This window comes from Camelina sativa, chromosome 7, assembly GCF_030686135.1.
Source record: "Camelina sativa cultivar CO46 ecotype springtype chromosome 7, ASM3068613v1".
NCBI lineage: Eukaryota > Viridiplantae > Streptophyta > Magnoliopsida > Brassicales > Brassicaceae > Camelina > Camelina sativa.
The window spans coordinates 32,334,488-32,355,502 of NC_141886.1; the positions used below are offsets into that span (position 1 = coordinate 32,334,488).

Sequence of the window (21,015 nt, forward strand, 5' to 3'; positions counted from 1 at the left end):
TTTCAGTGTTAACAAAACATGATTTCTCTCTTATAAGATGTTATATTTTTAACATATGTTTTTTTTTTATGTGGACGACTAATTTAATAACTATCGGACGTTCAACTAATTTACCTACACCACTCGGTGATCTTAATTCATCATATTAAGTCTAATTTTCGAATTAGGAATCAAACATAAATTATATCACAATTTTAGAATTCTCCTAAGATCAACCCTATTATACGTTTTGTAAATTATCAATAATATATATATATATATATATATATATATATATATATATATATATATACGCAAAGAACTACTGTTTAAATGCACGTAAATGTGAGAGATATCAAAAACTTGATATTTTGATAAGGTTAAAAAGATTAATGTGCACAATACAATCACTAAAGAAACACAAAACAAAGAAACAAGAAGGTATATATATGTTTACCTCATCAAAACAAAGATGCATGTGTTAGGTTTAAGGCTTTAAGGAGACATTGAGCTGTCTTTGTTTGGTGTGGTCTTTTTGAGTCTTATCACACATCAAAGAGCAAACATAAGCGTCAAGTGAATAAGAACATCAACTAAGGGATTATTCATATAACTCTGATTTGTCTTTTATTGGAACATGCACTTTTCTTTTTTCCCCCCATGTGTTTGAACACCCTATCTTACTTTTGTAGGGCAAAATAATGAATCTTATCAATATCTTCTGTTGATTTGATCACTCTACTCCAATTATATTATAGTCTTAATTAGTCATCATATCACGTCTGAGTAAGGATGTTCAATCTAGATTTTAATTACTTAAGGGTTTCTTTTTCGTGTTTTCATTTTTGTTTTTCTAAATCCAAAACCTAAACGAAACCAAATCTAGTATAGATCGGATTAGTTTTTATTTTATTTTTGTCAAACAAATTGTATTTGGCTTTACTTGAAGATTGATCCGATGGGAAGCTCGAAAGATATAAAAAGCTTGCAAGCATATGGTGAACTCTAAAATCACCATGAAGAAGTCCAGATTTAAGAATTGATTATGCATGACGAACAAATATACTCAGCAAGAATAATCTATTTCATTTATATGATTCAAAAGCCTAAGAACATGCATATATGATATATGTAGCATCATTCAACACTGAACGTTCACACAATCGACAACAATGACCAAGCAACATGTTTGATTGTATGCTGGTCGTTGTGGCTTGTAAGAGCACTGAGAAGACAATAACAGAGATAACATTGTATTGAAGATTCTTCTCCCAGATGTTGCAACGATCACAAGGACACGAGGGGTGAAGGAAGAGATACATGCCGTGTGAGATAAGATAATGGTAACCAAGCTTCACATACTTATACTTGAATGGTGAATGGAAGAGGAAGCCACGACAACTAATAGAGGAGCTTTCTTAATCTGCTCATGTGAGAAATCGTAGACAATCTTATGTTTGAACTGGTTGACTGGTCGTCCTATGGGATGAACTCAATTTTGAATATCGCTTATAAAAATTTGACATGAAAAAGTTGTCTGTTTGCAAATATACTTTATAATGAGCCTTCTATGATATATGTCATTCGGAAATGTGTAATAACACATTGCCCCATGCCTATCTAATGGCCAATATTTACTAGTAGAGAGGACGTAAATGAAGAGCCAGAAGCAGAAGATGACATACATAGAACCAGACTTAGATAAACAACATAGGACTTGTTCCATCAACACACATATTTCTCAACCATATCTATAAAATCCAGGATCACAATAGGTTCAAACCATGTTTACAAGAAACATAAAACCAAGAAATGTGTAGGTAGAATCCAATCCATTGCATAATTTCCTTACTGTAAACGAAGGCAGGTGAAAACGGATTCACTTAACAAGCACGTTTTGAGCTTGAATCTCCTGCTGCTGCTGGTAGTTAAGTGGCCTCCTGAAAAGCATTATATGCGGTTCAGGCCTATGAATCGCGTAATGCACCCATCCACGGCTTTGCTGCACTCCTATTGCACGCCATTCGTTCTACCAAAATCCCAACATTTACTTACCATCTCAAAATCAAACAAATACAACATCGGAGAGATTGCTCAAAACAATTGTCTATAGTATCATCATCATCACTAAACAACTATAAACCCTTAACAAAATCTCACAAACAAGCGTATAATCTCAATTTTGATCATCTTTTAACGAACAACAACAACATAAACACAGAAACCTCCAAAGAGACTATAATACCATTTAACCAAAAATGTTCAAATCTCTGGATAGATAATTTTGTAACGGATACAATCTGGATTTCAAATCCTAATCACTATTATTAGGTTTCACCCATACTTTAATTTTGATAGGCTTTGATGATCTGATCCGAGGAATAGAAGAATCATAGAAATCACACAGAGCAATGCGAGTTAAGAAACTTACCTCGGAGAGAAGACGATTCTTAGGAAGAAGCTTAGAGACTTCAGGAGGAAGAACGACGTGCCTGTAAATACCGATTCGATCACGCTTTCAAGAGAATTGAGAGTAATTAATATTGGAGGAAGAAGCAAAAAATTGAAGAGCGTTTACCTGTACTCGAAAGTGTCATCGAAGTATTTCTCAGAGTATTGGATCTGACCCATCTCTCTCTCTCTCTCTCTGATCCGATGTGAAACCCTAATGAGGAAATGGACAAGGGGAAAGAGGAAATGAAGAATCTGCTAATCTGATCGTTTGAAATGTGAGGAAGATAGTGAAAAAGGGAAATAAAGTGGATGGGTAAGAGATGTAATTATGAGAAAATAGAGGGGGTGTTATACAAACTTTTTTAGAGTTTGAAATTCTTCCGGAAACGGGGTTTATTAGCCGGTTAAGTTGAACCAAATTGGATTGGAAATTCGGTGTTTCGATTTGGTTCTAATTAAACTTCAAGAACTTGTTTAGGTTGCTTTTACCAAGAACCAGCCGGTTTTGGCGTCAAAAACTGATCAGTGATCACATTATTTTATAACTCCACATCATGTTTGCGATACAATTATCATTGGTTGTGTCATGTGTGATTTGTTTTTTTTTTTTCCCGTCAAATTATGAATTTTGCCGTTTGTACAAAATCGTGATTCAACAATTTTTATACAAAAATCATGATTGTACGATTTTTTTTTTTTTTTTGTTGGCGTTGAATTCCAGTGTCGCATATAGCACAAAATCATGATTCTAAAATCTTCGTTTTAGGATTAAAACAGGAAATTTTGATTTCAATTTGGTGACTTAGATTTATTAACAGTTTTGTACATAAAAAAAAGGAAGATAATTTGTGTATGACGCAGCTATTGAGTTTTGAGCATTGACAAATAATACCTTGTAAAAAAAAAAAAAAGCTATTGACTAGTACCAAGATATACAAAAATATATGCCATATTGGCTCGACACGACATGAGATCAGTTTCTCATCAGGCCGAGTCGCAACAGCTTTGAGGAAGTTTTCGCGGGAGAGACATGAAGACCATCGTTGGGGATTTCAAAGGGTCATACGCATTTGACTCATATGCTTGTTAAAGTGCATCCATGTCGGTTGCGCACTTTCATTGTAAGTACAAATTAAGGTTTAAACGTTTAAAACTCTTTTACTAAATGCTTGGTTTATAACAAAGCGATATTGAATTTTGACGTTATTATCGAAACAATGCGGTGAAAGAAGGATCGAAGTGAAAGAAGAAGGAAAACGCCACAAAAGCTCTTGTTGATCAACGTATTTAGAATGAAGTTTGGGTGAGCCTCCGATCATTGTTGGCAATCCTCACTGGGTAAAGATCAGCACCAATAGTGGACTTCTCGATTGTAGGATTAGTCGCTTATTCCTGATATAGATGTTGATCATTGGACACAGAATACAATGCTATGGTATGAACTTTCTAGTACATAAACTATTATACAATATAGATTATGGTTATTGGTATAAAGTATAAACAAAAGAAAAATACTTAATAATATATCAAAATGTTATTTGAGGTTTAAACTTTAAAGAGATTGGGCAATTCTCATAAATGATCTATTAAATCTCAACATGTATATGCTTATAATATCGAACTGCAAGTATATGACACATAATCTATTCCGACAATATGAAAAGACATACAACAAATCTTTGATAATATTTTTTGTATACTGTGAAGTGTTGATCCAATTCCTTGATGGACCATAATTGAGGTTGTTGGGTTGCGCATTCAGAAAACATGCCCACAAAAGATTCTAAGTTTGACAACAGTTGGTCAACACAAGCGCTTTGTCGTCATTTAGTGGGGTACGGGTTCTTTGTTACGCTGGCATTGACGAGGTTCGATTCACCTAGGTTTGGAGTGACTGACAGAGGAGCGTCTTTGAGGTGTATAAAAAGAGCAAGCTATGAGTAGCAAGCGGGCTAGATATAGAGAGTTTTTTGAGAGTAAGAGAGAATTTATTTTCTTCTTAATTCGGTTGTATAGACACTCTTTAGGGATTTCTTCTTTCTTGATTTCTTGTAGTCGGATATAACGTTATATAAGACCTTGTGAAATGGTTATTAAGCTCACCAAAACGTACTTTAACCGGTGTTTGGCTTTGGGAAATTGTAAATCTGTGTGTCGTCTCTTTTCTTCTTCTACAAACAAAACAAACAAAGATCAGCAACAATTACTAGCACAAAGAGTTTAAAACATCAACATATACGGATACGCGAAACTAAAAGACGAGAACTGCAAAAGATTTTGAGTATCAACAAAGTTGGAGAAGGAGGAGGCAAATATTTATTATCAAATACCGAAAACAATATGTGATGAAATCGTTGAAATACTCTCTACCCTAGAATTACGAAACGTAGCTAACCACAAAGTAGACTCATCAAAGAGATCGGAGAGAAGAGAACAGTACAATTACTAAAAGAACTACATTAAATTGGCTCCATTAATCTATCTCAACATTAAGCTACGCAGTGAAGATCAGAACCCAACTATCAAAAATTAATTGAAAATTTTTGTCGAAAAGAAAGAAAAAAAAAAGCAATTTGACAAAGTACTTAAATTTATATGTTCAGTTTCTCTTTTCTACATAAGCTACGCATCCAAAATTAAAGACAAGACAAAAAAAACATAAGCTACCCTTTTCTTCTTTCCTCCCTCGTCAACAAAAGAGAGGAGAGACAAACTTCAAATCTATCTCAAAAGCTAGGCAGTGAAAATCAGAACCCAACCATTATTTAAATTTTTTTGTCAAAAACAATTTGCCACCGTAATTAAAATGAAACTATGTTTTTACTTTATTTTCTTCTCTAGAAAAGCTATGCATCCAAGTTTATGACGACAAGACATAATTTTATCCCTTTCTTCTTCTGTTTTCCCCGTCGAAAAACAAGAGACGAGACATTCAACTCAATTCGATGGCAAGAGACATTCAACTCAACTCCATGGCAAGAGACATTCAACTCAATTCGATGGCAAGAGACATTCAACTCAATTCGATGGCAAGAAAAAAAGGGTGCAATCTACAACAATATACTTGTATGGGATCGAATCATAAAAACAACAAAACTAGTAATGCAATCTCGGAAATAACTAGAAGAAACTATGATACTGTATTATAAATCATCAGATTAAAATTCGAAAAAAAAAAGAGAAAAGAAATATAACATTTTTAAAGTCTCTTATTTTCTCTCTTTTGCCAGAAAATCAAAAAACAAAACAGCTTTTTTCTCTTCTGGTGATAACAACCCTAATCTCTTCTTCTTCTTCTTCTTCGTTTAGGATAAGCGAAACCCTAGAATTTTGAACCTTGTAATCGCAGTTTTTTTTTTTCTTTCTTTCGCCATCTAGGAATCCATCGCTACATCGATGCGGTTTCTAGGTTTTCTCGAGGAGATTCGACATTGAAAGGATTTCACAGTTTTTTTTTTTTTTTTTTTTTTTGATTGTGATCTTTGGTTTAACGAAATCGATGGCGAAAGGTACAGCCACTGGCGAATTCGTGGTTCGTACAGGGTGTAAAAGGGAATTGCAGTTTGTATTGAAATCTCAGTCTGAGATCTGTGGAGGTGAGTCACTAGGTCGGACTCGTGGGAGCCGAAACTCGAATGTTGAATCTACTAATATGGAGGTTAAGAAATCGAGTGGGATTAAGAAGATTCGTCTTACTAAAAAAGATGAGGAAGATACTGTTGCTGTTGCTACAGAAGACGATGAAGGTAAGAGTGACGTTGTTGATGTTGATGAGGCCAAGGTGTTGCGTAGTGACTCTCCTTTGGTTGAATCTATGATGAGTGAAGAAGATAAGGGGATAGAAGATAATGTGGAGATTGAGATTCGGAATAATGACAATGATCACTCAATAATGGAGCAGACTGAGAAGAAGGGTTCACTGAAAGTTATAGAGGCTGAGAAGGAAAGCTTGGGTGTGATTGGGGGAGATACTGTTATTGATAGAGAATTAGTTGTGGCATGTCCTGCGGATTTTAGTATCTTAGCAAAAATGGCTTCTAGATCTTGCCAGGTTAAGTTGGAAAGAGGAGGTTTGGTCTATGGTAAACCGTGCAAAAGGTTGACCCGCTCCATGTTGAAGGTTGAGGGTATTAAACCTGAAGCTAATGCTGATGACGACCATCATGTCAATCCAGGAAAGGATGTTAGAGATTGTGTTGATGTTTCTACCCTAGTGGCATATAACAAGGTGGAGGAGCTTCGTGAGCAAAAAAATGTTGTGGAGATATGCCTCGGGCTTCCAAGTGGATCATCCCAGATGTGTGGTCGTTCTCAACTTCTTGTTAACAAGGCAGTGAATGATGAAGTAGATAAGCCTTTGAGGAGGTTTACGAGGTCATTAGTCAAACAAGAAGGTGATTCAGAAAATCCTAATTTGGGGGATACTACTAAACCAGCCGACTTGGACGAGGTAGATGTGAATGCCAATGATGTCGAAATAGATGATTTTCAAAGTCCTTCAGTTACAACCCCTCACAACAAGCGTGGAAGGCCCAGGAAATTTTTAAGGAATTTTCCATCTAAGCTGAAAGAAATTTTTAATTGTGGAATACTTGACGGACTAACTGTGTACTATCTTCGAGCAGCTAAGGTATATGATGGCTTTTCTTTTTCTTCTATTCATGTAAAAAACAGATTTTTATATAGCTGATGTGTATGTTACCTTCTTATCGTAGTTGAGAGAGGCAGGGACTAGAGGGCTTAAAGGAGTAATAAAAGGATCAAGCATTTTGTGCTTTTGTAGTGCCTGCAAAGGAATTCAAGTTAGTGATATTTTCTCTTCTTAAAGGTCTTGTAGTTGGCCCTATCAAATGCAAGCAGGTTGATTTGACTTTCTAAAATTTCACTTCACAGGTTGTGAGCCCTGGCATGTTTGAGGTGCATGCTTCTAGCACAAACAAGCGCCCACCTGAATATATCTTACTGGAGTCTGGATTCACGGTTCGTGATGTCATGAATGCATGCAAGCAAACTCCCTTGGCTACACTAGAAGAAAAACTTCGTGTGGTAGTTGGACCAACTTTAAGGAAATCTAGCCTGTGTTTGAATTGCCAAGGTTACTGATTGGTTTATTGGTTTGTGCAAACATTATACAGACTGCTTTCACTTGTTTTTTTTCTCTTTATAAAGAATATACTGGTTACATCTAAATTATTGCAGGTCCAATGGTTGAGCCTTGTGATACAAACTCATTAGTTTTGTGCAAATCGTGTTTGGAGGCTAAGGAGCCAGAAAACCATAACAGTCCTTCTAAAGCAGAGGGTGCTCTTAACGGGTATGGCTTATCTGTTTTTATTTATCGCAACAACCTTTTCTTTGCAGTTAGATGGGCATACAATTATCCTTTTCAGTTACTTTTTCAGACTGGGTGGAAAGTAAAACGTAAAACTCAGGAATAATGATTTTCTAAATAAGTAATGTGGATTACGAGCTGTATATCCTCTATTATATGGTTGTTTATGTAGAATTCTATAAGTACTAACATGCATAACTTTATTTTTGGATATATCTAATACACCAATAAATATGTTAACCTTTATCTAATCGATTGATTCTAAATCTGTTCCCAATTTTCAACAGTTCGTCTAGGACAAGTGTGGCTCCAAAAACTATCCTTAGTGGGTCAAAATCCAGTCCTCGCCAAAGTAACAGGTGAGAAAAACTAACCAGAAAGTGAGTATTATTTTTATGTGGATGGTCCCAACTGTTTGATGGTTGTGCTTCCTAATTTTATTTTGTTGCATTTTGTGTTGTTGCTGCCTTTTATATTATAATTAGCTCACAATTTGCCATTTATCATTCTGCGAAATGATTAAATAGAATGTAATATTGGAACTGTGCCATATACTCTTTAGTTGTACATTGAGATTATTGGCTTAGCTAAATTTATCTTGGAGTTCCACAGGTCACCCGAGCCAGGTGTGGTTCCAGAAACTATTCTGAGCGAGTCAAAATCCAGCTCAATCAAAAGCAACAGCCAAGGGAGACTAACCAGAAAGTGAGTAGTGTTGTTATAAGTGTGACAACACTTTTCCAATGCATCTATGGTCTAGTGCTAGATTTTCGCCTTCCTTTCCGTCTGTCATACTTATATTAGTTCTCAGTCTATCTTTTGTCATTTTGAAAGGGATGTGCGGCTGCACAAACTTGTTTTTGAGGATGATATACTGCCAGATGGTACTGAAGTGGGTTATTTCCTTGCTGGAAAGGTTAGATCTGCTTGGAAATCGGCCTTTCTCCAGCCCGTTTTTGTAAGTTAATTCTTCTTTAACCATTTCGATCATTGTGCAGAAATTGCTTGTCGGCTATAAAAAGGGATTTGGGATACATTGTTCTTGTTGCAACAAAGTGGTAAGTTCTTTCTAACATCAAATTAGCTTTCCTGGAATTAAAGTGTATAGGGCTCTGAAGCAGCCTTTATTATGTTTATGGGACCAGGTCAGTCCTTCATTGTTTGAGGCCCATGCTGGCTGTGCAAGTCGTCGGAAGCCGTAAGTTCCTCACAACTATTTCCATATTTATGCTGTAATAGTAATGGGTCTGTACCTGTTCTACTACTTCTTTTTAATCTCCAATTCTGATATAATTAAAGTTAGTATAATAATTTGCTGAAATACAAGAGATCAAGGATTATAATGAAGCTACTTACATTCTCCTTGGAAACCCGTGGCCCGATAACAGAACCATTCTTATTTTCTCTGCCATGTATTGTTGTATAGACAAAAAGCATAAACACCTTTACCCCATGCTTACAAAAAAGTAAACATACAGAACTTGTATAACTAATGTATAAGTCGTGGATCCTTAAGATCATTAATTGTGTGATTCACAGAGACACTGTTGTTTCAATTAGTTCATCTTCTGTTGATGGTCAGGTTTCAGCACATTTATACAACCAATGGGGTCTCTCTTCATGAACTATCAATAGCACTATCCATGGACCAGAGGTTTTCCATCCGTGAAAATGATGACCTTTGCAGTATCTGTAGAGATGGAGGCGAGCTCTTATGTTGTGATACCTGTCCAAGATCATATCATACAGGTTTGATATCTGCCATTTTCTTTATGTTTCTTTGTTGGAATTCTTCTATTGCTCCTTTTAAAAAGTTTTTGGAGCGTCAACTTCTAATCTGTCTGTTTTGGTTTATCTAGTATGTGCTTCTCTCCCAAGCCTTCCGAGTGAGAGGTGGTCGTGCAAATATTGTGTGAATATGGTTGAAAGAGAGAAGTTCGTGGATAGCAATCTCAATGCCATTGCAGCTGGGAGAGTTCAGGGAGTTGATGCAATTGCTGAGATAACCAAAAGATGCATTCGAATAGTCAGCTCCTTTGAGAGCGAGCTCCCAAGTGTATGCGTGTTGTGCAGGTGAATATCATGCTTTTCTCTTATTTCAAGTATCTTGGTGGTTTCCTTTTTAGTGTCTCGTTTAATGTCTTACCTAATTTCCTGTAACAACCTTACAAAAAATTGCAAGTTGTAGTTTGATGAGGTCTTATTTGGCTAATATATTATCATATTTCTTTTCTTCATGTTTCTAATTCATATGGCTCGTAGTTATGTATTTCTAACTAAATGAATACATTGGCTGCTTCTCTCCTACTTGAAACCGTTTCCTTCTGAGCTTGACCTCTACTTAATTTTCGTTGCTGTTGCAGAGGTCATAGTTTTTGCAGGTTGGGCTTTAATTCTCGCACTGTGATTATCTGTGATCAGGTATCTTGTTGGTCATTTCTGTATAGGGACCCGTGTCTCTTAAATCTGCAACTGGCATTCACCATTTTCGGTATTTGTTTTCTTCTCAGTGTGAAAAGGAATTCCATGTTGGCTGTTTGAAAGAACATAACATTGCTGATCTCAAGGTGCTTTACCTCTTTGGCTCTTTCTTTCTCTCAGGTGAAAACTTAGTGTCTATCTCTCAAATTCTTGTTTATGTCTTAACAGGAACTACCTGAAGAAAAATGGTTTTGTTCCCTCGGGTGCGAAAATATCAACACTACATTGGGCAATCTGTTAGTTCGCGGAGAAGAGAAGCTTAGTAACAACATTCTGAATTTTATAAAGAAAAAGGAAAAACTTAATGAAGAAGGATGTTCAGATGACAACACCGTTCCAGACATAAGATGGAGGGTCCTTAGTGGGAAGTTGATCTCTTCGGATGATACGAAAGTATTGCTCGCAAAGGCAGTTTCCATCCTTCATGTAAGTGAAGACGACATTTCAAACTCTTCTGTCCTTTCTGCTGTTTGTCCCTTGTATTCTTTATGAAGGGTTTACTTTGTTTGTGCCTTGTAACCATGGTATGTTATAGGAGCGATTTGATCCTATCAGTGAATCTGGAACCAGAGGAGATCTCATACCAGCCATGGTGTACGGGTAAGCAAAGTTTTTATCTTCTCGAGTGGATTATATTTTGTGCTCATGAAACCTAGCTGATGAACAAATTTGTGTATGGAACAGAAGGCAAACAAAGGGCCAAGATTTTAGTGGCATGTACTGCACCATGCTGGCTGTGGAGTATGTTGCTTCTTCTTTCCACTCTAATTTATTTTCTGTGATGCTTGTTTCATCTTTTTTTATGTTGTCTTTTTTGTTTGCTTTTGCAGTGAAGTGATTGTTTCAGTGGGAGTCTTTAGGGTTTTTGGGTCAGAATTTGCGGAACTCCCTCTAGTTGCTACCAGCAAAGATTGTCAAGGGCAGGTAATTAGTTTTGATCCAGGAACCTTGCATGAATCGTTATTATCTTTACTACAATTGCCTAGCCTTGTAGAATGGTCAAGAACAAGCCCGTTCTTGTTGTCAATCCCATACCCTACATGTTTTTTTGTCTGTTTATGCTTAGAATGGAGAGCAGAACGATGTGTAACATATTAACTGCAGAAGGAATTCTTTTTTGTTAGATTTTACCAACCATCCGCTCTATAATCTGATTTGTATGAAGATAAGATGCTTTTTCTTTGTTTTGCTGTAGGGTTACTTCCAATGCCTGTTTGCTTGCATAGAGAGGCTACTCGGGTTCCTAAACGTGAAACATATCGTGCTACCAGCAGCAGATGAAGCCAAATCCATATGGACTGACAAATTTGGTTTCAGCAAGATGACCGAAGAGGAGGTATCCATCCATCTCTATGAATAAACAAACCCTTTTGTCAGTAAACGTAAAACTGTCGGAATGATTCCCATCTCTGATACACATACTGTTTGTGGGGGGGGGGGGGTTATTAGGTGAAAGAATGCAGAAAAGACTACTCGGTGATGATATTTCATGGAACATCTATGTTGAGAAAGAGTGTCCCTGAACCAACAAGAGCAGCCGTGAGTAAACCCGAAGACGACAATATGAAAGAGTAAAGCCGAAGGTTGTCTTTGTTGTTTTTGGTTTTGGAAGCCGATTGGGTATTTTATCTTTAATCTAATTTTCGGGTAGTAGTAGCCTTAGTGTACAGGTTTTTCCCCTGACTGTGTCTCAAGATGCACACAAAAAGGGTAAGAGAATTTGGTTTTTGGTAGGGGGGAATGGAGAGGAAGTAAATGGGGGTCTAAAAAATATTGGGTATTCTTTTTGGTTTTGGGGGGGGGGGGGGGGGGGGGGTTCAGTATTTTGATTAATATTTTTTTTATATGTAGCTAATTTTTTTGTAACCCAATTGCCCAAAATGAAAAAAAACAAAATTGATTTTCTGGTATCAAAAAGAGCAAAGGAAAATTGATTTTATATTCGTTTACAAAGCTGAAAATTATGCTTCGAATTTGAATGTTGGGTAAAAAAAAAAACATTTCGGCCAAAAGTCCCAATTAAACTGACTCCAATCAATTCAGTCAATACGTGAAACCGGTTCGGTTAACATAGAACCGTTGTAGATAAAATTTAGGGCTGCAGGGAGCGGGAAGGAGCGCCTCAAAAGAATTTGAAACTCAAAAAAAAAAAAAAAAAGAGGCAGAACAACCGTTAGAAAGATGCCCCTTGAATTCCTTTATAATTACCATCTGTACCTCAATCCCCTTTTACAATTCGCCCCTACTTTTCTCTCCTTCCCCAAAATTCATTTTTTTTTTAATTTTCCGATCGCTTCTTCTTATTCTTCTTATCAAGGTTTGCGTTTCAGATTCTCCTTTTTTTTTTTTTTTTATGGTTTCTTTTCGTTGTTTAGAGTTTAGATTACTGACGGATTGCTCAATTTGTTTTTATTTTATAAAGATTTTGTGGGTGATTGAAGAAAGAGAGAGAAGATGGGTCAGATCCAGTACTCAGACAAATACTTCGATGATATTTATGAATACAGGTGTTTCCTCCTCCAATTTTTCTTTTGTAAACTTTATGTCAGGGGTCTAATCTAATCTAAACCTAATCGCGTTTGTTGTTTCTGTACAGGCACGTCGTTCTTCCTCCGGAAGTGGCTAAGCTTTTACCTAAGAATCGTATCCTCTCGGAAGTAAGTTCCAAAATTAGGGTTTTCCTCTATTCTATTTTGCTACTTGTGATTGTGTGATCTCATCATACTTTGTTTCTGCTTAGGATTTTTTTGTGTATAAATTAGAGATTTGGGTTGACACATAACTCATTTTGCTTAAAGTTTTTTTTTAGGCTCTGGTGTGTCGTTTCGTTTCTTAGTAGTAGTCTGTACCATCCTTTTGCTTACAATATATTGCTTGATTAGTTGTGTATCATTCAAGTCTTTAGGTGTATCATTATCAGCAGATAAAACAGTTTGTCTTGTGCTACATGTGCTGCTCTTTTTTTTTGTAGAGTGAATGGAGAGCTATAGGAGTGCAGCAAAGCCGTGGTTGGGTTCATTACGCCATTCATCGTCCTGAGCCACACATCATGCTCTTCAGGAGGCCACTTAACTACCAGCAGGACCATCAAGCTCAGAATCTCATTGCTAAGTAGACTTCTCTGTTTGCCCAAAAAAACTTTCTCTCTCCCTAATATCGTCTCTTCTTGTAAACAAGGTTTTTACAAACCAAGGCATTCCTCCTCTACTAGTTTTTTTTTTTTTTTAATTTTATCTTTGTCTTGTTTATGAATTCTCTTCTGTGGAGAATTTTATGTGAGTTTGGTAGAACAACTCTTTTTTATGATGTTTATTATGTAAGTCTGGTTCTTTGCTAGACTTTTTTTTTTTTATATGGATCCACCTTTGAACTTATGCGCTGTTAAGCCGTTTATATCTCCTGCTTCTGCGCTTCTTTCACCTTTCCAATTCTTTTTTCTTGCTTCTGGTTCGTTGAGCATCTTATTCTATATGAGTTAACCAATCAAAATGGAATCCAAATTGGACATGTTTGTTATTATTCAACAAGTTCTTTAGGCTAACTAAGCTAACTTTGATTTTGGCCAAAGTGCATGTTAGGCGATGTGATACTTTAGTTTTGTGTGACAAATCAGACACATATTTAAATTTAGCATTAAACCATGTTGTAGAATAATTCCCAGTACTGTTAAATTATTGTAAACCCAAAAAACTCCGATAATCATAGAAAGAGATTCCACGATTACAGAAGTTGTAACCAGACCAATCCAAGATAACCAATTGTTTCTGTCTCTCTCTCTCTCTCTCTCACTCACAGAACGATTACAGAAAGAGATTGATCCAGAAATCATACCACTAGGCATGGGCATAAAAACGTTTTTATAACATAGCACAATGGGCCTCAATGTCCATATATATATATATATATATATATATATTCTTTTTAACATGTTTAATAAATAATAATAGAAAATACACATCAGATGGAATAGTTTCTAGTATTTTATTTATTTTTATTTTTTAACATTATATTATTGGTCATGCATTATGTCATTCCAACTTAGCCAAGCAACCTCTTGAGAGTGACACTATACCTTATATTATCAGGTTTGTCATATATAAATATGGACACTAATCCTAACACTAATATCTAAACTATCTATGCATATAACATTATTTAAATCCGGTCGGTTAGCAGAAATAATGATTTATGATTAGTTGATAACCAAACATGCATGGAATTCTTTTTTGCATAAACAAAAGGTGTAGAAAGAAGTGGCTGGTAAAGTTTTTTCCTTTTGTCTTATAAGTTCTTATACCTACCGAATTAAGTACTGCGTAAAAGTTGACAGAAAATAATGTATCACATAAAAAGTTAACAAACAAAAACTCCTTGAGTTGAGAATGTGTATTACTAGAAAACGTAAGTAAAATCATAGGACACTAGTATTCTATTTCTCGAAAACTCTGATCAAATTGAAAAGAAAAATGTATGCGATCATGTATAAGTTTTCTAAAATATTTAGGACCTCTCGTGGTGGTGGTAGCACTGGTACAAGTTTCCGTGATGCTTACGGAAACAAATAGGTGATTCATATCATTTTGAATTCTTCTTTGTCTTATAACTTTTTTTTTTTTTTTGAGCCAAAGTTAACAGTTTTTTTAACTGAACTGAACATCGATTTATTTTTTCGGTCTCATCTAATATTTTTGTGAAAACATCACATCGATGTTCTTAGCTTGATGACTATACCGTTCTTATCAGGCTTGATTGTATTGAAGATATAGAGGAGCCAAAGAAAATTGGTTGGCGCGTCATTTTCTACGTGAATACAAATTTATTTATTTCAAACCACTACTATCGTTAAATAATATAATAAATCATTTGGATCAGTATAAGTTTTATAAACCTAATTTTACTTTTTTTTTATCTAAGCTTTTGTGTCAAAAAAAAAATCTACTCATAAAGCCTACCTGTCCTAAGTATAGTATTTCGTTCTCTGTTTTTGGAAAAGTGATTTGTTCAAATGTTCATTCGTTTGAGTAATACTAATTTCTTTTAATTTATATATATTCGGGTTTTAGTAAAAGAACATTAGCAAAATTTGGTGGCTACAATGGTTACAGTTGGTTCCCTATTCGAGTTGGGTCCATTATCCCTTTCCGTGTACGGATAATACTCAACCTAATCTGATCAGGGATAAGGTTTATAGTCTTTAAATAAATGTTGCGGCTTAAATCAATCTTTTTATTTGGCCAAAATTCAATTCATTGTCTAATCCTGAATTGTACCTTCGCTCGTTCATTTCTAATGTGTGATACTGTATGAAACAAAAGGTTATCGGAATATATCTTTGAATGATCAACGCGATGACCCATTGCAAAGTTGCGTATACTGACACACAAACTCACGATCGGTTGGACCAAACCAAGAGCAATCAAATTGGTAAAACAACGAATCGTATTCCACGAACAACCTTATGTATTCGCCTAACATAGATTAATTTTCTTTTGAATATTTTTGGTTAACCTTACGTCCTTATACCAATTTTGTCTTCTTGCTTTTATAGTTATATTCATGCTTCGTTTCCCTTTTGCAAAAAGTAAGAAAGAAAAACAAAAAAAAGACATAGTTATTTTAGCAAAAGAGTGTGTTTCCTCACATTGTTTCCTCTTATTATTGTTATTTTTTTTTTTTTTTTGTTAAATCTTTCTTGAAGTAAATGAGAAATCAACCCAACAGCGTCCTGATCCCAATTCCCCAAAAACCTCATATTAGGTTTGAGAGAGTCCGAAAATGTACTTTTCAGATAAATCGGTTAAGGGTCATACTTGTTACATTCACAACTTTACAAAAATATGCGAAATCTGTCACTGTCACTTTGAGTTGTAAGTTTTTTTTTTTAAGATTGAGTCGCTTTACATGTATAATCATATAATGAATTCTTATGCAATATAAATATCTCCTACGTAACAATGATAATACAATCTCCTAGTATTGCTATCAAACTATACAAAAATACGACTTTTGGTGCATATGAAATTAATAAGAATAATTATAGTAAAAATACCAAGTACAACGAAATAAAGAAATTATTAGAAACTTGAATTTCTAATATCTCTGAAGAGTCAGCAAAGACATAAAATAAAAATAAATAGTCTTCATCAATCTTTTTTTTTTTTTTTTTTTTTGTGTCAAAGTAGTCTTGATCAATCTTTCTCCAAACTTCTTCTATTGTTGTTCCACCTTCACCATTCCTTAATCTCCACTTCATCTCCCAAACCCGAATCCGAAAACCCCTCTTCACCAACTCAAAACCCTATTAACTCCATCCCAACAATCACATGTTTCGAACTGAACAACCAGCTCAGGCCGTAAGATTCGTCCCGGCAAAACAAGAACGATGCTAACGCATAAACAGAGAAGAACAGAGAAAAGTCTCTGTTTCAAACAATACTACAAATGGATCCTCTGTTTCTCCCTTACTCTCTATTTTCTTGCTTCCTTTTTTGTCGACCATGATCAAGATCAAGATCAAGATCAAGAAGATAAGTATTCTCCTCTCCGATCAAACCCTCTTCTTACTAACCCTAAACCAAAGCTTTTCGCTTCTCGTGCCATGTTTGAATCTAAAATTCATGACCACAAACTTGGGTTTGCCCCTCAACGTCCCAACATCAGAACAGGTACATATATAGAGATGAATCCATCATGCTTTCTAGTAGATTCATGAAGACTTAAGACTATCTATAGGCATCGAGATAAGTCTAGGTTTCGGTCCCGTCTACTTCACGTTTTAGTTGAACAATCTTGTCATAACTATGTTTTTTTTTTTTTTTTTAAATTTCCCTAGATGTATTCAACAATTTGAAAATCTACGTGTATGACTTACCTTCAAAGTTCAACAAAGACTGGTTAGCCAACGACAGGTGCAGCAACCACCTCTTTGCCGCGGAGGTGGCTCTCCACAAGGCGTTGCTCAGCCTCGATGAAGAAGTAGGCACGAAAGATCCTTACGAAGCCGATTTCTTCTTCGTCCCAGTCTATGTCTCTTGCAACTTCAGCACCATCAATGGCTTTCCAGCGATTGGTCACGCACGATCACTCATCGATGAAGCGATTAAGCTCATCTCGACTCAATACCCGTTTTGGAATCGAAACAATGGCTCTGACCACGTCTTCACGGCTACACACGACTTTGGCTCTTGCTTCCACACCATGGTTAGTTCAAAAAAAAGGATTTGCCAAGTTTTTACATATATATACATTTTATTTATTACTTAATAAACTTTATTTGGTTGTGAAGGAGGATAGAGCTATTGCTGATGGAGTACCACATATTTTGAGAAACTCTATAGTTTTGCAAACTTTTGGTGTTACATATAACCATCCATGCCAAGAAGTAGAGAACGTTGTGATACCACCGTACATCTCACCGGAAAGTTTAAAAAAGACTCAAAAGAATATTCCGGTAAATAAAGAACGAGACATTTGGGTTTTTTTCCGGGGCAAGATGGAGCTTCATCCCAAAAACATCAGTGGTCGCTTCTATAGCAAGTAAACAAACACTCTTATCTCTCTCTATACACGCATAAAAATGTATATATTGAACTACTTTATTTTTATAACTTATCAGGAGAGTAAGGACTAAAATATGGCGGAGTTACGGCGGTGACCGGAGGTTTTATCTCCAACGGCAAAGATTCGCCGGTTACCAGTCAGAGATAGCTCGTTCTGTTTTTTGTTTGTGTCCTCTCGGGTGGGCACCGTGGAGTCCAAGACTTGTCGAGTCGGTGGCTCTCAGCTGTGTTCCCGTGATTATAGCCGACGGGATTCGTTTGCCGTTTCCTTCCGCCGTGCGTTGGCCGGATATCTCGCTCACAGTGGCGGAGAGAGACGTGGGAAAGCTAGGGGAGATTTTGGAACACGTGGCGGCTACTAATTTGTCTGTCATACAGAGAAACTTGGAGGATGAGTCTGTTAAGAGGGCCCTTGTGTTTAATGTTCCTTTAAGAGAGGGAGATGCCACGTGGCAGGTTTTGGAGGCTTTGTCAAAGAAATTGAATAGGTCTGTTAGAAGGTCAAACTCTTATTAGTATACCAATATAATTTTGACACATGTATAATACATTTTTCTCCTTTTGTTTTTTCTTTTTTTCTTTTGGTGTGACTGGTGAGAGTTTTGTAATTTGTATATTACTACTACTTTGAGAATTAAAAAGTTGAATGAATATTCTTAGTAAATAAGCCCTTGAAAGTGAATCAAACATAAAAGCCTACCAAAATTTGTTGTTAAGAAATCTTCTATGAACCTTGATCAAAGTTTCCCAAAGATAACCAAATCCACCAACTTAGTCATCTTCTCACAAAACAACCAGTTCTTAAAATGATGGACTTAGCAACGAATGAGAGTATTTGAGATAAAAAAACTTGTTTGTGATTATAAGCATTTATATGTTTTACTCCAACACTAGAGATTGTGATTTGTAGTTGAACAACTCCCTGAAGAAGCATTCATTGTGCAAATCTCTCTCAAGGTTACAATTGCAGGCTGAAATCCTGATCTTAGAGGAACGATTGAAGCAACTCTCATGTGTTGAGCGTTTGGGTTGTGAGGCCGAGTCAGTGTCATCCTTAGCATTTCTCCATCAAAGACCTGATTCACCATTGATGCTGCAATGGGAACAAAACATCTCAAAGCTTTCAATGTAATATAATATTCTCAAACTTAGTAAAGTGAAAATGATGGTTTATTACCGGTTAAAGGATTGAGCTTGGTGAAGTGGAAGAACTCATCTGCTGAACAACCAAAGAGAACAATGGCAGCTTTTAAAACATTGAAAGTTGGGAGTACGACGAAAAAACACAATTGTTGGATCAAAATATTACAACTTTTAAGATCATTAACAAATCTAAACAATTAGATGAGATAATAAAAGAATCTCATCCGCTATATTTAAATTGACCCCTAAAAGTGAGTTTGCTATAATATATAAACATATAAATCTATGAAAAATTAAAAATCACAATCAATTACCTAGATTAATATTTGGAAGAGATGATCGATGCGGGTATAAATGGAAAACGATATCAAACAAAAGTTAGATGAAAGAATCAATATATAAAACAATCTAAATTTTAACGAAGATGAGTGAATCGTGTTGATTAATAAATTAAAAGAAAACAATACTTATAATTTTTAAAACTTGGAGGTGTAAAACAATACTCAAAGAAAAAAAACTCTTTTCAAAATCCATAAATTGAAACATTCCCATAAAACAATAATACTCATAAAACAATAATACCTCATCTTTCAAAAATTGCACCTATTAATTTTTACACATTTTTGTTTCACACATCTATGTTCAAAGTCATCTTTGTAAGTTTAAAATTAAAATAATACTCAGACAACAATAAAATTTAAACTTGTTTTAATAGTCCATAAAAATCTATATATAATAAACAAAGAGATATAAAATACAGAATTGTAAAATATAGAGGTGTGAAACAAAAAATATGTAAAAATTAATAGTGCGATTTTTGAAAAATGAAGGTATGACAAAAAAACACGATTATTGGAAGAAAAAAAATTTGCAACTGTTAGGATCATTAATAATTCTAAACTGTTAGATGAGATAACTCGAACTTTGCTTCCTCGGTTACATATTATTTTTATTAAATTTACTAATAATGTAATGGAAATTAACATGAAATGGTAGCTTCTATTCCTAATGACAACTATTATTAAACAATAATAGAGTAGTAAGGGGATGTATATAACAAACCCTTCCAGTTGAATATCTAAAGTTATTCTCTCATTTCCATTGCTTGAATATTCGTTCATCATTTTTTATCGGTTATAACTCCGATAATATCTCTAAAATGATAGACAAAATATATTATTTAATATTATAGACATTTAGAACAGGTTTGTAAATTCAAGTATGATACTGCTCAATGCCTCAATCTATTAAAAAGCGACATGGGGTGTCTTATTAAGTTCATTTTTATTTTCACACAACCATACAAAAATTAAACATATGTATGCCATCATGACACATGTATTTATAAAGGAGTCGACATGACGTACTGCTATTTTTACTATTTTCTATATTATTATTAAGAACTTTGTGTTAGAAAATTTCATATGCCACACTAACGTAACTTATTAAGAAAGTTCATACCTTCAAAACGAATATTTTTATCGGATATATCCATGAGTTCGTCATAATTACGAAAACTGAATTTTTCCGAAGAAATAGAGAAAGTATCATCTTTTATCTGGGATATATTTGAATGGTCGTTCAACCGTATAGTAAAAACATGGTCGGAAATTTTATAATAATCTACGGCTCTCCATACTTCCAAATCATTGAGAAAATATATGGTTCCTTCAATTAAATTTTGTAAGTAACGATCAATATATCGTTTATAAATTGAACCCATAATAGTTGTATCCTATAAAAAAACTTAGTTTAGACGCACGTAATAATCATATGTTAAACATTTTTAAAAGTAACTTGTATGAATGTTATAAGTTACCTTCTCATCCAGAAGAAGAAAATTCAAACTAATAATTTTGTTTCCATTTTTTGGATTTCTGAATTCCCATTTTCGTATTACCCTTCCTAAAATGCGTTGATGTCCACGTTTCATTTGCAGATTTGATAAATATTTATACGGTGGAATTTGTGTAGTTAGGTTGAAGTTGCTGTAGAAAAGACTAATGCAATAGTGAGTTTTGTTCTAGTAACTTTAGAATGTTAATGTATATATATAATATCTAATAG

General features: G+C 35.0%; 4 protein-coding genes across 5 annotated transcripts; 3 read left to right on the forward strand and 1 right to left on the reverse strand.

The window, feature by feature from the left end:
• Positions 1-1,661: 1,661 nt before the first annotated feature.
• On the reverse strand, positions 1,662-2,748 carry LOC104703608 (cyclin-dependent kinases regulatory subunit 1). Its single transcript, XM_010419647.3, has 3 exons — positions 2,558-2,748; positions 2,411-2,471; positions 1,662-2,008 (listed from the first exon to the last, which is right to left on the reverse strand). The coding sequence occupies exons 1-3, from the start codon at positions 2,608-2,610 to the stop codon at positions 1,859-1,861; spliced, it is 264 nt and encodes an 87-aa protein (XP_010417949.1). The 5' UTR covers positions 2,611-2,748; the 3' UTR covers positions 1,662-1,858.
• Positions 2,749-5,578: 2,830 nt separating this feature from the next.
• LOC147941943 (increased DNA methylation 1-like) lies at positions 5,579-12,163 on the forward strand. 2 transcript variants are annotated; one of them, XM_087459962.1, is made up of 19 exons: positions 5,579-7,063; positions 7,149-7,235; positions 7,327-7,528; positions 7,633-7,747; positions 8,053-8,124; positions 8,378-8,470; positions 8,600-8,681; positions 8,764-8,823; positions 8,911-8,963; positions 9,348-9,514; positions 9,625-9,838; positions 10,129-10,186; positions 10,276-10,332; positions 10,415-10,672; positions 10,782-10,846; positions 10,931-10,987; positions 11,077-11,170; positions 11,442-11,582; positions 11,696-12,163. In XM_087459962.1, the coding sequence occupies exons 1-19, from the start codon at positions 5,933-5,935 to the stop codon at positions 11,819-11,821; spliced, it is 3,132 nt and encodes a 1,043-aa protein (XP_087316088.1). In that variant the 5' UTR covers positions 5,579-5,932; the 3' UTR covers positions 11,822-12,163. The 2 variants fall into 2 exon arrangements, with proteins under 2 accessions (XP_087316088.1, XP_087316089.1); XM_087459963.1 differs by having other exon boundaries at positions 5,624-7,063; positions 7,327-7,547.
• A 202-nt stretch (positions 12,164-12,365) lies between these two features.
• On the forward strand, positions 12,366-13,618 carry LOC104703610 (cyclin-dependent kinases regulatory subunit 2). The gene is made up of 4 exons (XM_010419649.3): positions 12,366-12,563; positions 12,669-12,753; positions 12,843-12,903; positions 13,218-13,618. The coding sequence occupies exons 2-4, from the start codon at positions 12,701-12,703 to the stop codon at positions 13,359-13,361; spliced, it is 258 nt and encodes an 85-aa protein (XP_010417951.1). The 5' UTR covers positions 12,366-12,563; positions 12,669-12,700; the 3' UTR covers positions 13,362-13,618.
• A 2,216-nt stretch (positions 13,619-15,834) lies between these two features.
• LOC147941944 (putative glucuronoxylan glucuronosyltransferase IRX7) lies at positions 15,835-18,469 on the forward strand. The gene is made up of 4 exons (XM_087459934.1): positions 15,835-16,911; positions 17,079-17,446; positions 17,532-17,782; positions 17,862-18,469. Exons 1-4 carry the CDS (start codon positions 16,629-16,631, stop codon positions 18,319-18,321), a joined length of 1,362 nt encoding a protein of 453 aa, XP_087316060.1. The 5' UTR covers positions 15,835-16,628; the 3' UTR covers positions 18,322-18,469.
• Positions 18,470-21,015: the final 2,546 nt, after the last annotated feature.